The sequence below is a fragment of the Phasianus colchicus genome, chromosome 1, assembly GCF_987193195.1.
Source record: "Phasianus colchicus chromosome 1, bPhaCol1.hap1.1, whole genome shotgun sequence".
Lineage (NCBI taxonomy): Eukaryota > Metazoa > Chordata > Aves > Galliformes > Phasianidae > Phasianus > Phasianus colchicus.
In genome coordinates this window covers 133,419,691-133,436,676 of record NC_143436.1, presented here as the reverse complement: position 1 = coordinate 133,436,676, position 16,986 = coordinate 133,419,691, and the positions used below count along the sequence as shown (strand labels likewise).

General features: G+C 35.4%; 1 protein-coding gene across 1 annotated transcript in view; it reads right to left on the bottom strand.

Annotated features, from left to right (window-relative positions):
* The window catches only part of TMEM131 (transmembrane protein 131), a 97,031-nt gene that overhangs the window by 47,372 nt on the left and 32,673 nt on the right, over positions 1 to 16,986 (bottom strand). The window contains exons 4-11 of the mRNA XM_031605254.2: positions 13,474 to 13,542; positions 7,534 to 7,657; positions 6,486 to 6,602; positions 5,220 to 5,342; positions 4,224 to 4,304; positions 1,822 to 1,972; positions 1,678 to 1,734; positions 637 to 698 (exon numbers count right to left, since the gene is read on the bottom strand). Coding sequence (XP_031461114.1) covers positions 637 to 698; positions 1,678 to 1,734; positions 1,822 to 1,972; positions 4,224 to 4,304; positions 5,220 to 5,342; positions 6,486 to 6,602; positions 7,534 to 7,657; positions 13,474 to 13,542 — 784 coding nt within the window. The remainder of the gene's footprint in view (positions 1 to 636; positions 699 to 1,677; positions 1,735 to 1,821; positions 1,973 to 4,223; positions 4,305 to 5,219; positions 5,343 to 6,485; positions 6,603 to 7,533; positions 7,658 to 13,473; positions 13,543 to 16,986) is intronic.

Sequence of the window (16,986 nt, the reverse complement as noted above, 5' to 3'; positions counted from 1 at the left end):
AGAAAAATAGTGGGGGGAAAAAAAATCACATAGGAAATTACACAGAAAAGAGGTATGCATGAGCCACAAGAATACAGCAAAAATTCTGAAATAAACACACAAAATCCCAAAACCAGAACTCAAACTGCCTTTATACACAGCTGTAGCAATCTCATAGGAAAGGACTCTGGAGTGTTCCCAGGCCTTTTTCTTATTTCAAGATACGAATGAGATGGACTCAAGAAAACGAGGGCCATGTTGCAGTCTGCTTCTAAAAGCTGCTCCTTGCTCATCTTACAAGTGTACATTGGAACATCACTTCATATACTTTCAGGGACTCTGATGTAGACAAACAATCCCATAGAACCTTAATCTCTTGTATGCCAAACTGGAATTACAAGACGAAAAGCTTAGGGACCCTAAGATATTATAGACAATCTATAGATATTGAAATAGCTGTTAAAAGAAGGCTATGAAGGAAATTAATTTTACCATGCATATACATGATTTCTTTTCTTAATAGTAAGTCATATTTTAGTCATCTATTACCTAGCTTCTATTTCTGAACACTGCATGGTGAAGCTGGAAATGATCAATTTTCATGAGATGAAGTAAATCTAGGTAGAAAGTTTCAAATTGAAAGGAAATAAAACTTACTGTAATTGGCACATCTTTTGTTCCTGAATTTAATAAATGCAGATTTAAAATTTTTGGCAGATCTGTTAAAGAACAAAAAACACACCTGACTATTAGGCTATGTTAATATGAAAACCTTATACAATGTTATCTGTGCTAGCTAGTTTCTCATAAACCCACTGTTGTTTAGCCTTAGAGTTACATTAACTTGGTAGTACAGCCAAAGTAGCTAGCCTCAGGAACATGACATTTTAAACGGCATTTTTTATAATAGTACATACTACATGCTTCAGTTAACTACATTTATTTCTAACACGTTAAGAAATGAACCAGCTAAAAATAGTAAAATGCATGATTTTGGCCAGCTGAACTAGCAGAGACAATCTCATATAGTAATCTTATTTGTTCGTTATGTTGCATGGAAAAGTACTTCAGAAGCTACTTTTTTGTGCTTTTTTTTTTTGTTTATTTGTTGGTTTAAAGATGATATATCAGTATTAAAGAATCAATCCATACAAGTCCTTTTACAGTTTGAAAAGATACCTTCAGTTTTATTACTTTCTGTCAAGCAGAAATAATTCTTTGATCTCACTAAGCAATACTAATCTACAGTGTAAAACATATGGCACAAATGTGTAAATGGCATTTTTCAAAAAGAAATTATAAACAACTTTGTTAAGCTTGCATACTTCTACTATTTCTTGTGTATGAAAGATATTAAAGCTTTTTAGCTATAAAGCAATCTTCCCCTAAAAAAAATAATGAAGTAAACCATGTTTACTTTCAGATTAAGCTATGTGCAAGTAAGTTTTAAGACTTGTATCAGTACTTGACATAACTAAATGTGGAAACTACTGTTTGCTTGTACACGTCTCAAGTTTACTTGACAGCAAACATTTGTGCACAGTAGCAATCATTGTTTTCCTATCTTTGAAACTCTGGCTCTTAAAAAAAAAAAGCAAAATAAAATCATAATCTCCCAATCTACTAGGAATATTACAAAGATAACCACTCTTCCCTTTGCCCCTTAAAGATACTTTGAGATCTGAAATACAGCTTTACCTTGTGTTCGTAGCGTACCAAAATCTAGCATTTCTGTTGATGAATAGATTCCCGGTGCTTTAAGAGAAGAAAAAGAAACATTACCATTTTCTTACTGCACAAGTTCATAAAGCTAAATAACATCAAAAATGCTTTTCTACAAACCTGTCGTAACTTCCACCTCAACAGGGAGAATGATAAATTCTGTGTTGTCTGAGGCGTTTGTTTTTATTCTAATGAATGCTGTATGATTATCTGCTTCTCTCGAAGAAAAGCTGGCTCTCATCACTCCTTTTGTTTCATAGGGAGGTATTTCCTAACAGAACATTAAAAGCACATCTGTGAGATTGTAGTAATTATAAAAAGAGCTGCTACAGCAAAAACTACAATAGAAGCATTGAGTATAATTGAACGATAAGAGAAAAAGCAGCAATGGAAGCAAGACAGAGCCTGCAAGTTTTTAAAGTTACCATTCAATTTCATTTGGGTAGTTTTTTCTCAACAAATACGACACTGATTAAAAACAGGTATAGGACTTTCATTACCCTCTTAAGTTTTATTTCTTAAAACTGTGGGGAAAAGGATGAGAGATTAACGATAAAAATGTTATTGAGTTCAGTAACATCAAATGCTGTTTTTATATATTCTAATTGCTTTTTCTCCAAAGCAGACACAAAGCACATACAGTTTCATACACGTACACAAATGTCAAAACCATCTAGCTAAACACAAATTAAAAAACTGCAGAATTGCTAGTAGTCAGAGTAACTACATTTGGAGAGTCTCTGAATTAAAAAGTATACTGAGAAGTGTAGCTTTCAAATTCTGCTTTCACTTATTCACAAACCTAACACAAACAAACTGCTACATTGTCTCCAAGGATGCAATTTCCCTCTTCCATATAAGTAATTAGAAATCATCCAAAGTTTGTCTGGATCCCTGAAGTACCATTAAATAGTGATCATAAAAATTCTCCAGCATATGCTGACTGCTTCATCCAATCATCAAAACATTTGACATCAATACAAATTGTGACAACATTGTGCAATTTGACAGCATACATTAAAGTATCATTTGATACTTGTATCAACCTTGTTTCAAATCATTTCTTCTACTTTCTCTTCTGCCATATTTGCATGCCTCCACCTACTGGTTTCACTTCTTCCACTTGCCTTACTGATTTGAAATGCCAATGCCCTTCTGTGCAACTCTCGCATGTTTGTCATCAATGCTTTAACTGGCAACCTGTCTTAGGGAAGCTCAATAGCTATTTGCTGAAGAACCAAAACCAGAACTGAGGTAGACATTTAAAAATCTTTTATGCTTTTGTTGGTGGTTCTAACCACACCAAGCAGGTTGTTTGGTTGTTGTTTATATACCTACTAATGATTATAGAATTCAACAGTCCCTTAAATTTTCTTTTGTTCATGAGGAAAGGGTTATCATTAAAAGCAATGCCATCTGAGTAAAACTGTGTCAAAATATTAAGACCTTCTTTTTTTTTTTTTAATCTGATTTTATTTCTTATTTCCAACTCCCAGAATGTTTGCTCTTTCCACAGATTTTTAAAATTCTTGTGATTTGTATTTCTACTCCTGTGCAATATGTGTATCTAAAACAAAGTTACAGCCATTCTCACAGACTTTCTCCAGAAAAGCCAGGAATTAATTTTTGTGATTTTTCTTCTTGGGTTGGAAATATGCTGGCTCTATTCATTTCTACAGATACAACAGTCAGTGACTGCAATGATATCTGGAGTAAGAGAAATTTTGAATCCCAATGACTTAGAAGTCTCTCCCAGACAAAAACAGACATAAAAAAAAGAAGTAATACCCATCACAGAGGAAAATAGTTTTCATATCTAGTTGGACATTAGTAAGAGTGTAACATACAGCCCAAAACCAAAACTTCATCTTCTGAATGCTTCTAAAACTTATTTCCTGGGAAGATACCAGTATGTGTCACAAAGAACACAACAAAACAGATTTGGTAGGCCAGACCAAGTGTCTGTCTAACCCATTATTCTGTCACTGGCAGAAGATACATAGTGTAGGGCACGCATACTTTCCAGAACCACTTCTAGCCACTCTTGAATCATGATTCAGAGATTTACTGTAGCTGGACACACTGTTGTTTTATAGTCCTCAGTTTGTTCTTCCTTAAGTTCATTCAGCTGTTCTTTTCAACTCACATAAACATTCAAAGTGATTTGCAGGAAGGACTTGCTCAGTTAAAAAAAAAGTTTTGTTTTATAATCTCCTTGTAGGCTGAATCCAGCTTGCAAGGCATAAGAAGGACTACACTGTCCTGTGTGATCAAGTGGATGTGATTCATCTTCTTGTTTCAAAAAAGAACAGTTAAATGGAGATGGCTTCTTGAAATTAAGTTCTACTTTCTATTTTTATTATCATACAGCTAATAGATCCTGCTATCGTTTCAGTTTATATGAAGTTCTTTTACAGATTACATAACAAACATTTGGTAAAAAAAACCCACAATCCTAAAATCATATCAAAGTAAAAATTCCCTAAATATCTACAGTAAATGCTGCAGATATTACTACTTACCCACAGCTTCTTTGTACCTCCTTGCTGACCTGTTGGAAGCTCTAAATGGAGATCACCTCCACTGGAATACATTTCTACTACCTGGAGTGGATAACAGGAAAACATTAACACACCATTAAAGGGAGACTTTTTCAGTTATCAAATAACAGAATGTTCAATGTAAAGGATTAGCAACTATTTGACCACTGCAGTTTCTTAATAAATTCACTTTTAATTATGATAAAACCATTGGGTAGTGCTACACTTGAAGTGCTTTCTGTGGAATTTCACAGTTTATGAATCATTTACCAAATTCAGAAATTCACTATCAGGCTACTGATTTAGTAGTTTGGTTATGCTCAGATATCACTTCGTTCATTAATCCTGCCTTGATACAAGAACTCTGTACTGCTGTTACATTTTAAGGTTCACAGTAAAGACACCACTAGTTGGGAGAAATTATTAATAGTACCATATTTAATACACAGCCTAGAGAGACATTGATTTTATTGTATTCACATTTCATTGGTGGACATTTCTGGCTGCGTTTATCGGATCAAGGGAGCATTGTTAATCAATAAAATAAAGCTTATCACTAATTAAAATCAGATTACCTCCTGAAATATTTGGTTGACAACAACAAAACATTATCAATGCAAAATGAGCAGTAGGGAGCTAGAAGGCATGCCTGGATTAAAAATGCAAAATCTATGTTACTTCATTGGCTTCATTACTCTTCTTGACTACCAGCAAAGTGTAGTTCTCCATCTTGCAGTAATTACAAGATTATAAAAATGGAAAACCCATAGTAAAACTTCAATTCAGCAAACTAAGGAGATTTATGAATATAATCTATAATTTCTAGAACAACTGATCAGCATTTAAACAGAAATGCAACTTGTATAAAACTCAGTGTCACATGGATTCACAGTTCAAACAGATTTACGAAATACCAAAATAAATAAAATTTCAGACTAATGTCATAAATGAATGAACATTTAATGTTCTTAGGCTCACCTGCAAAGGTTCACTGTGAGGGTTATGTATATTTATTATAGGAGAAAAACTGCTATTTACAGGAACTCGTGCCCCAATAAAGGGGCGCAAACGATAGGGGTTCGAAACTCCAATGCCAAACACCTAGGACAGAGGAAGAAAAAAAAAAAACAAGCCTAAGCAGCTGGATATCCTTGTTGTAGCATTTAATATATATGCAATTTCTAATAGTCTACCAAGTACTCTTTTTTATTGTTTAATATATTTCTCACTGAGCATTTAAAATCAGCATCATGCTAAAGCACTGAAAAAAAATTGGTTTCATTTACAGAAAACAAGTATTTCTAATAGCCACTACTTAATTACACTGACATATTTAGATCACAGGGCATCAAAACAACATCTTTATTCTGATATCCTGAAATACTCAATACCAGCCAAAGGCTAAAAAGGTATTAAATCTTATCATTAAAGGATTAATGGAACAAAGTATCTATATGGGAAAGGCTTTTGTTGTTTTCAAAATGCTGCTATGTACGCAGCCAGATTCCCTTAGCACGAGGATTTCCTTACAGCCACCCATCAGTATCTAAAGGGGAGTAACAGGAAAGAAGGGGACAGAGTCTTCAGCAGGGACTGTGGTGACAGAACAAGGAGAAATGGTTTTAAACTCAAGAGGGTAGATTTAGGTTAGATATAAGGAAAAAATCTTCAACAGGGAGGCTGGTGAGGCACTGGAACAGGTTGCCTAGGGATGTAGTTGATGCCCTGTCCCTGAAGACTTACAAGGCAAGGCTGGATCAGGCCCTGGGCAACCTGATCTAGCTGTGGTGTCCCTGTTCACTGCAGGGGAGTTGGACTAGATGGTCTTCAGACGTCCCTTCCAACTCTAAGGACTCTGATTCTCTCACTTTTCAGCCTCTCTCATCTGTAAGTTTATCTTTTTGAATTTCAAGTAAATGAACTTTTTTTTTTTTGCCAGCATAACGAATAAAATTATCTTATCGTTGTATCAGATGAGCAAAGAACAAAAGAATGAGTTGGATCATTGCAGCGAGTCGCTAACACGCACATAAAAACCCCACATAGATGTCAGTGATCTGGCTTACATTACTGGCCTATAGATATTTACACTGATATAACTGCATTACAACAAGCAGCTAGGGTGGAAGGTTCTTTAACTTGTCTGGAAAAAAGTGTTGTGTGGTTATATACATGGTAATAGATACAGCCATAATGCTAATTCACATTTTACAACTTTTTCTGATTGTTCTCCACTTATCTTACCTGATAAGTAAATACCCCATGGTTAGAAGTGTTAATAAATAAAGTGTTTTCTACATTTCCCACTACTCTTGCGAGGAAAACTACATCAAAGGATGTATTGCCTCCTGGAAGAATTTTCTGGGGAAAAAAAAGACAAGCAGAAGAAAAAGCAAGTTTATTGAGGTCATTGCACTTTGCAGAAAAGCACTTTCTGTGCAACAGAAGATGTTCATTGTTCTTTACTGAACACTGAAGTTAGAAAGTCTACAACAGACTTGGAGAAAAGCATACATATGTGTAATGAGATAATCAAAACATTATTTTACAGCTAATGTCTATCACAAAATTATATTCCACCATATTTTTAGGCTAACCTGTAAATTCAGAGTTCACCATTACATAGAAATACCTTGGACTGAGCTTACTGAACACAGAAGAAAGGCAATTACTACACAATTTCGAAAAGTGAGAAAGGCTGCTTTATAGTCAGCTTTTCTGAAGTAAGGACTTTTTTATTGTTTGTTGAACCTGCTAAACCACAGGCCCTATGCACAAAACTGAAACTAGAGAACTGTATCTGACAGTAACGTGGTTAAGAGTTAAACCTACTGACACCATGCTTTTCAGCTTGCAAGTTCTTATGATACGACTGCAATACTTACATCTAGATTAGTGACTGCTTTAGACTAATACCTCTTGTATCTACAGTCTTCACAAGACTCTAAGAACAGCTCATAGCTGTGCACATGCTCTGAAGTACAAAACACTTAACGGTCACATCAGCAGCAAAGGTATCTGCTGCTAGTGACAGTATATACTTACACTCTAGTTGGAACTCCTAAGAAATATTCAATTTCTTCTTTTCTAGTAGGGTTTGCATATGATTCCATACTCAGTTCAAATTTGTTTGGTAACTTGATTTGAGATCAAGAACTGAGGTATCCTAGTATTTTTAGATATATAATTATTGAAATAAATAGCTCACTTAGGGAAGCAGGGTTGGGAAGGAATCAAGTTCGTATACAGAAAACAAAGAAAAAGCTCATTTTGAGAAAGCAGAATAACTTACCCTATTTTGAAAAAATGACGCATGAAAATGCGATGTTGTAGCAGATATTGATACTAGTGTAATTGTTTCTTCTGAGCTAGGGTTATGTAGGTAAACTTTCTCCATTTTTGGCATTCCAACTGGCCTGCAGAAAAGGGAAGAAAGCATTTTAAACTGTTAAGATTTCTAGCAAACAGGACAATGGGTTTTGTCCCCTTAAGCTAAATAGGTACATATAACATCTGGAACACTGACAATAAAACTTCGCTCATGTGTTTAAGTAATGTATATAATTCCAACAAAAACAAAAAACAACAGTAGGGAAGTAGTCGTGACAGACATCACAGTCCTTTGAACTTCAGATTTCAGACAAACAACATTAAACGCGATAAAAGAAGTCACTAAAAAGGAATTCTATTGCTAGGATTATCTTTCTATTTTATAACTTTGTAGACCACTTCGATTTTGTAACAGCATCTCTAATATTTTGCTTTGCTCGGATACTGCTTTCCTTGTGTACACTAACCCTGATATTAACCAAATCTAGGGAAATAAGACAAATTTTACTTTTTTTCCTATCTCATGAGACATAGTAAAATTCAGGTAAAATAATGTGCACCAGACACCTTTAACAAACCTACATCCCAGACAACAATCATCTAAGAGATACTCTCCAGGCTGTGATTTATCTAGCCACAGTAATCTGCACAAGTACAGTGTTTACTGGTGCCAAATTACAGAATTTCCTGGAGCAGTCACAACTAATATTTCCCACTGCAATAAGACAGCATAGATACACATTTTCAGGCAAGCGGGAATTGTCAAAACATGCAAGATTTTGGTCCTGATCTTTTGTCCCTGTAAAATGCTGGGTCTCCCCACACTGATAAAAAGCAGATACTAAAATGTGGATGAGAAGATAGTAATTACCAAGGGTGAGGTGCCTGTTCAAATGGGTAAATAAGCCTGTGTTGATGCATCATTTTTAATGCTACAACTCAACTCTTTCCAGTATCTGAGTTAGCATCTCCAGTACATTGTAAGCACATCTTTGTAATGGAATGCATTTCAACTCTAGAGATAAAGAGGCATACTCTTAACTAAAGGAAAGCAGTTTCTGCAAGGAGCTGGGGAAACAAATCCTCGAGCTATTGGCTCAGACTTTCAAAAATATTAAACTACTCAGTATAAAGAAAACACAGATTGAGAAACTGTGCTTTTAAAAGAATAATTACTTATTTTTTTCTTACTGCATATAGTTGAGATACTTTCATTTAAGAAAAAAAAAGGTGGCTTGATTTAGAAAAATGATGCCAAGTCTGTAAGTAAAAGCCCAAGAATGTAAATTCAGCAGATGAATTATTCCCTCATCTTCTGTTCTTTTCAGCAAGATTGGGGAGAGCACATAATTCAACCAACAGCTTTCCATTTATATTAGGAAATAGTGGGAGTTACCTCTGGAGAACGCCTTCTGTAACCCATTCTTACAAAAAATACTAGCTCCTTACAAGAACTCAGGTTAGACATGAGGAAAAATTTCTTCTCCAAAAGAGTGTTCAGGTCCTGGAATGGGCTGCCTAGGGAAGAGATGGAGTCACCAACCTTGGAGGCATTCAAGAAACACTTAGATGTTGTTCTGAGGGACATGGTTTAGTGGGAAATAGGTGGACAGTTGGACTGGATGATCTTGGAGTCTACGCTGAATCTATGATTCCATGAAGGAAGTTCCTGATGTTCAAGAGTAGAGAATCAGCAAATAGAGCACACTCCTATTTCACATGGAACCATAAGCATTGCCAGCTGAGCGATCCAAGCGAGATACTTCACTTAACCAAAGTAACCAAAACCAGAAGTTTGAGAATGCAAGCTTGCCTCATTAACTGGGAAAAGTAAAACAAAAAAAAACCAGAAGGGATCCATATACAAGGCTATAGGTCAACTGCTTATCAGCTTCCAGATTCCAGTGTTTTTTTGTTGTTGTTTGTTATCATTACTTTTGTTTGTTTGTTCTCAAAGAAATATAGAACGTTTTCATAATAAACTTGACAAGAAGTTTGTGTCCACGTAACTTGAAAAACACAGCAAATGTCACATTTTATGCTAGGAATCAGATCCTGCAAGACACATCATGCCTTCTCCAAACAGTTAGCAAAAGCCAGTGTACAGAACAGTACTAGCAGAGACTTAACCAAGAATGTCACCAGCTGTCATGTGAATAAAGTTAGAAGTATAATAAAAATTATTTGCTTTGGTGGCACTTTTATATGCAAATAAAAACAGAGGTACATTTGGACTAAGTGTCAACTTACTGTCAACTGTTTCTTACATTTAAACTCCAACAGAAGTGAAAATTCAGTTTGCAACATGAAAAAAATCTGATGATCTCAACCTCATGCATATGAAGTTTATAAAACATGCAGCATAAACACTTGGCTGCACACATTGTAGGTACCTTATAGGTCCCCAGCACCCTTCATAAATATATTTTTGAAATATAAGAAAACATCCTTACATAAAATGACTTGGATAAACTCCTCAGTTGCTAAAATTGTTTGCTATTTGCTGTTCAAAAACAGAACATCCTTTAAACACAAAAGCTTAGGAATAAAAATGCTACCAAAACCCCCTCAAAGCAAAATATTCTAAAGGAAATACAAAAGAAGATTGTTGATAAGCAGAAAGCTACGAGATTGTTTTTTGGTGGTAGGACAGTATTCTAAAAAACTATCTAGAGAGTGGGACTCAGCTCAAACTGAGTGATGCACAAATGCCCATTCACCACAGAAGCATAATAAAAGCATGTTTTTGTACATTAGCAATAACCAAACTGAAAAAGAAGTAAGAAAACAACTTCAGTTTTAAAATAATTTGACATTTTAAAATGTTGATGATAAGCACTTCTAACTTGTAGTGTCAGTATCCTAGAATTCTCAGTATTAAACTACTTCGTCAAAAGTTACTTCTGCCAAAAAGTTCATTGTGAAGAACTGACTAACTTTACTTTTCATACTTTCGGAGTTGAATTAACATAGATGAAAGCAATTTGTTAAGATCTATGAAGATACAAGTTCTCTCATAAAGCAGAAACGAGAATGAAAACTGCACTGCATCGTAGTCTTAATCTAGATGGACCACCCGCAACAGCTCGAAGTGAAGATGCATCTCAAACATGGGAAGCTTTACAGATAGTGACTGTCCTGCCAGAACAACTTCTGGGCAATCACCTTCCAAAGTTACAGAAGACTACCCAATGGTTACTGTTTTAACATCAAAAAAAGAAAAAGAAAAAAGAAAAAAAAAAGAGACAGAAGGTTCTCATATTAAAAAATGAGTGATATTCCATTTAGTCTAAGCAGTTTCTTGGATCACTGACCTGAAAGAACCTGCCCTGGTCCCACCCCTTTCCCAGAGGCTTAAAGCATGCCAAGAACATTTGGGATCCTTTGAAGCAAAGATTTGCATATCCTAACATAGAGCACAGATTTTCTTGTGATAAGTCTGAGATTATCTGGACTGTCTTCAAAGTGGTAGAATACTGTATTATTTTATATTAAAGCAGCATTACAAAACTAACTTTCGTATAATAGAAGTTTGCAACCACTGCAATCTCATCTTCAGGTAGAACACAAGGAAATGTGTGTGCAGGACTTATGTAGCAACTGAATTCAGGTTTTGACTTTAGTAAAATAAATTTAAGTTGGCATGATTTTGAAAGATGTGATTAAACTCAAACACCAGTAGCAGACCAAAAATGCTACAAGAAGGATGGGTTACCTTATGATTGAAATTAAATGTTGCCTCTTCCTTTAGCCCAGAAATGATACATGTTGATAGCTCTGCATCAACATGACCTTTGAACAATCCTGCTCTACTAAATGCTACCTATTAACAAAACACTTTATGTACAACTCTTATTCAGGAACTAAATATGTATTTTAGGACTTTTCTATTATCAACTCAAAAAGAAAAGACAAAGTGAGTACAAAAAAACCCTGCCTAATTTAAAAAGCAAAGAGCCAAAAGATTAAGTATGAATTGTTTTACTTCCAGGGTGTATGGAATATGCAGTTTATTCAGACCATAAGTTTGAGTTGCTCACCACTTCTCCAAGTCTGTTCACTTCTATTTAAATGCCTAAGGTAGGTTTTAAACTGAACACTGGGGCTCCAAATCAAAACCTTTTCTAAAGCTGTTTTTCACATCTTACTCTAGGTCTTAATAAACTAGAAGATTATTTCTGCTTGAGGTTATTATCTAAACAGCTAAATTATGGATAACAGATTTTTAGGTTAAAATTAAAAAACGCCAAAAGCACAACACAATGATCCAAATTCTGACACACACACGTTCCCTGTGTTAAAGTCAGCAATCCCTCAGTTCTATATTTATTGCACAAAACCCTTTACTCTTCTTGTAAGTAATTGATTTGCACTATTTTAATGGTATATTAGATCTATACTATTTTGGTGCTTTCAGCTTACAAAAAAATCAAAAATATAACGAAGAACAGCTTGAAGTATTCATGTCAGTGTGTGAACTACTTTTAGTTCATTAATTTAAAAAAAATGAAGTAGATTGGAAATCCACACAAAAGAAGTAGCACATACAGCCTCTTCAGGTAATTATGTAATATATAGGTGACCTGCAAAATTAGCAGACTTCAAACTACATCAATAGAACATTTCATTTATAGCCAATGAGAATCAAAAAGCTATAAAAAATACATCTTTGTTGTCCAATTCTATAATTACTATTAATGGAATATTTACTTGGTTTTAACAGAAAGTCAATTGAAATTAAATCAATACATTTTTCAGGAACTCTAGTTGACAATACAGAAAGGACACTGAGGTGCTGGAGCAGGTCCAAAGAAAGACAACAAGGCTGGTGAAGGGCTTGGAGAATATGCCTTACGAGGAGAGACTGAAGGAAGGGAGACTGGAAACACTGAAATAGGCTCCCCAGGGAGGTGGTTGAGTCACAATCCCTGGATGTGTTCATGGATGTGGTGCTCAGGGACATGATTTAGTGTAGGGTTGTTAGAGTTAGGGTAGTATGGTTAGATCATGGTTGGACTTGATGATCTTTAAGGTCTTTTCCAACCTGAACAGTTCTATGATTCTGTGATTTTATGAAGAGAAAACTGCTGTACAAATTTTTAAGTCTTGTACCGCACTCAACATTATAACTCGTTACCTATAACGCAATAATGTTTGTTAGAGCAGAGATGCGGTGGAGCCAGATTTACCATTCCAGATTTTACTACTCAGGTTAGAACATTGTTATCCTCTGATCTATAACCAGTTACTGACAGAAACAAACAAATATTTGATATTTTGAAAGAATAATGAAGAGCTTATTGTGTTTATGTCTTTATTACAATCAGAAAATAATAAGTTTCTATATTAGATCATATTTCTGCAGACTGACACAAATAAGCTCCGTAAAACAAGTAATTTCCATCTAACTTCACTACATAGTGACATTAACTTTCTGTCTTTGGATAAAGACCATTTCTAGAAAGCAACTCTTTGTAACCAATACAAAATTACAACTCCTTTTGCTTCAAAAACAAGTATACACTGTCTCAACACAGAGGCGTCACCTTGCACATCTCCGTAATTGCTACGCCCATATTTAGCCTTTCCTACAAACAAGGAATAGGAAATTTTGTTAATAAACCATGGTTCCTCCGGAAATAAAAGAGCCTTTCATCCAGCAGCAGTGCTGGCTAAAGATGGGGGAAGTTTCTCACAAGCATTACTGCACCAAGGCATACTTAGGCTGTTTTTTCTCCTCCGTTGAACTGCTAACAAGAATGTTTGAAATGTCATCGCTTCGGTTTACATTGTCCTGAAGTATGAGTCAGGCACTGTAGCTGCTCTCTGTACACCAAGCTGTCCTTCACTTTTCAGAGGTCTTCAGATTTAAGTGAACCGATAGGAAGACTTTTCAACTTACTGTTCATGGAAATCCAGCATTGGTGGCTCGAACCGCAGAGGTCGGCAATTTCCCCGATATAGGGATACACTGCAAGAAAAATTGAAATTCTTTAAAAGATACATTTTTTGCCTCCTTTCATCTTGAATTACTCTATTCATTAATACAAGTAACAGCATATCTAATTCAGCAGAAGAAACACAGCTTGACAAACTTGTCCACAATTTATAGCAGTTTCACATGATTATTTGGTACCTCCAAGAAAGACTATGCAGAAGTACAGATATTGGAAACAGACATTGAATTGAAACTCATCATCAGTATTTAGAGGAAAAGTATGCATTGCAGTAAGCTAAATAAGTTTATATCATCTTTCATAGCAATATCCAGACATTCTCCTCAGACTACCCAGCAAATACATGACAATACACATCATGAGTTTCACTAGCTACAACTGTAGTAGTGAACAAACCATCCGGATCCAGTTTGCTGGTATTAATGCCACATGGGAGAAACCAACCTACGTTTTTGCTGTTAAAATTCTCTTAATACCCCAAATACAGTAACTTTGGTCTAGAAACATTCTTTGGCCTCACCAGTACTAACCTCCTGCTGGTAACTGAGAGAGTACTAGTAGATGAAGGCTAAAATTTAAATACCACTCAAACCATCCAGTGGTAAAGACCACAAAGTATCAGAAACCATACTCTGGTAATGTTTATTCTTTTTTTTTTTTTTTTTTTAATTTGAACTCTCACAGTCAGAGAGCACAATCAATAACCCACAACGTAAGTTAGAACAATGAATACAAAGCAATTTAATTGACTGAAACATTTTCTTGTTCAGAATGAAATGACTGTGTCTGCACTTACATCTCTGTACGACAGTAACACTTTATCTTAGACTGAGTAAAATTCTTGATCATACAATGAACAAAAAGCAGGGAGACAGTAATGGAAGGAAAGGCTAAACAATGGCTCTAGATCAATGGCTTTCTTTTTTCTTTAAACTCTTTTTTTTTTTTTTTTTTTTTTTACCATTAGCAAAATAGCACTCTTCTTTCAGATCCTGTTTTCTGACTTGGTATCAACAACTACAGACTCCCAAAGACCAAAATGCAACCAGGCACCCTGGGTAAAGGGATGCTCCAGAGACCAACAGTGCAGGAGAACTTCCCAATCTATCTTCTCAAAGGGAAAAGCAAAAAGGTGTAAGGCATCCTCAGAGAGATACTTGTGGCTAGCCTTATTCAGCTGAGGCCTTGAACTTGACCAATCTGTCTAGCATACCTTCCAGAAAAATAACTGTCAATCAAGTGTAGATGTCTTTCCAAACTGTAGAACCATTTCAACAAGGAAGCTATTTATGGGAGTGAAACTTCAAAAATGGAGTATGAAATCGTAATGTATTCTCTAATAGCCTAAAACTGGGCAACAACACCACAAACAAATTCACAGTATATTTTATTAAAAAAAAATACAAAAACTCTTAGTTATTCACTCCATTACCCTACAACTATATCCCTCCACTTCAAGTACAATGCATGTGTAATAGATCTATTCATGTTTTGAGCTGATTTACAGCTCTATACATCCAGATGTTGAAGCATCTTCAATACTACTTAGAGCTTAGTCCTTAAAAATAGCCTTATTCCAAGATCAGGTGTAATACAGACTGCTTTAATCACACACACTTATATAAATCTGAAAACAGTAAAAATACAGGTGCAAGTCCCAGAGGTAGGAAGAACAGAATTCAAGCCTACAGAAAGCACAATTCTTGCTACTACTGTGCTGCTGTACCTCACTAGAGCAGTCAGATATGAGCTAAACCCAAAACTCACATAACCCGTGCTGTGCAAAACCGGAGTTACATACACAATTAAGTTGGAAAATTATAACAGTAGTGAAATTTTGACAGGATGAAACAAGTTCTGAACCCATCTTCAAAGCGATCACCTCCCTTCTTCAAAGCTTATTGTCCAATTAAAAAAAACATTTGTAGTGCATTTTTAAACTGGAAATGGCAAAGCCCACACATCTCTATTGTCAAGATAATTGTAATACTGAACTGGAAATACGTACTTTTCTTCTCAAGTGATTGTTAAAGCAGTTCTTTCTATAATACACTCTAATTTCTTCCAGTTTCAAACCCCTGAAAAGTGAGCCATGCAGCACTTCTGTTTTTATTGGTAAAAGAACATAACCATTCCTTTTATGTAAAAGGAATTAACTTTAAAGAAGTTAACTGAAATATTTATTGTATTTATAGAAATGATAGTGAAGGTTTTTATTACAAAATGTATTAAAGTCACTTCACCTAACTGGGACAATCAGGATATAAACAACTCTTCACATACTTGAAAAGTTCAAGTATCAATTGATTTAATACAGATTTTTTAAAAGATTAGTGCTTGGTAAAGGCAGCTACATCATAACAAACACCAGCTATAACAAAAGTAACATAAACAATAAGGCTCAAATAGGAACGAGCAATATTGAATTCCAAAACTTTGCCTACTGAAAGGCCCAATTTGCTGCAGACTTACAGGATGATGATAACGCCTGCTCTGCTGGGCGCTTGCTCACAGAAGCTGGATACACCCATGGGTAGGGCAACTTTACAGTGTAACAACATTTAAGGTAATAATTATACATGCATGTAGAGCTCTAGGCTTCCCAGACTTGCATCAGAATTATACATTTTTTCCTTCCCTGCCCCTTCAAGTTTTCTAATCTTCAAGGTCAAGAAGAACATGAAAAAGAAAAGATGCAACTGAATAAGAAAGACCTACTGACATCTGCCAACAAGCAAGCTCCAGCAGACCAAGAATTAGCCAAAAGTCATCTGCACCTACGAAGTTTTAGGAAAGACTTGTACCTGGTACTGCCTCGAGGATGGTCCCTATGCTTCTACCCTTCTGCAAGAATTCTGACTTAAAAGGTGAGCCTTCAGAGTAAACTACATGCAGTCCTGGACACAACCATTTCCCTCACTGTACCATCCATTCTGTCATCAGTGTGATAGAGCATTTTCCTCAAGTACTTAAATAACTACTTTATCAGTAGAACATAAACAGACAACATGCTACAAAATATGATCCACAGAAGTGCAACTTAAAGTCCCAATAAGGTGACTCCCAGAAGCAATTATAAAGATGCTTAAAATATCAATGCATGGGAAGACGGATGTCCACTGGTATCAAGACAATATCCTACTACTTAAGGACATTTTGAAAAACATTTTAAAAGAAATTCTGCTGCTTATCGCAATATGCTAGGCATTCAATTTTACATCATCCGTGCACACTTCTGCATTTGGAGATGGACAACATCTTTAAAGAGTTCTGCAAAGTTTGGTAGTAACTGTCTTTCTGTGTCCTCCCTTTACTGTTCTGGGATTCCTGGAACATGCTTGTGCTCTGTGGAATCTTATCTGTACCATCCTTAATTGCTTCTGTGGAAAACTCAGATCTAAGGATATATCTACATGCATTTTTCCCATATTACTTTAACATTTGTATAAAGCGTTTTA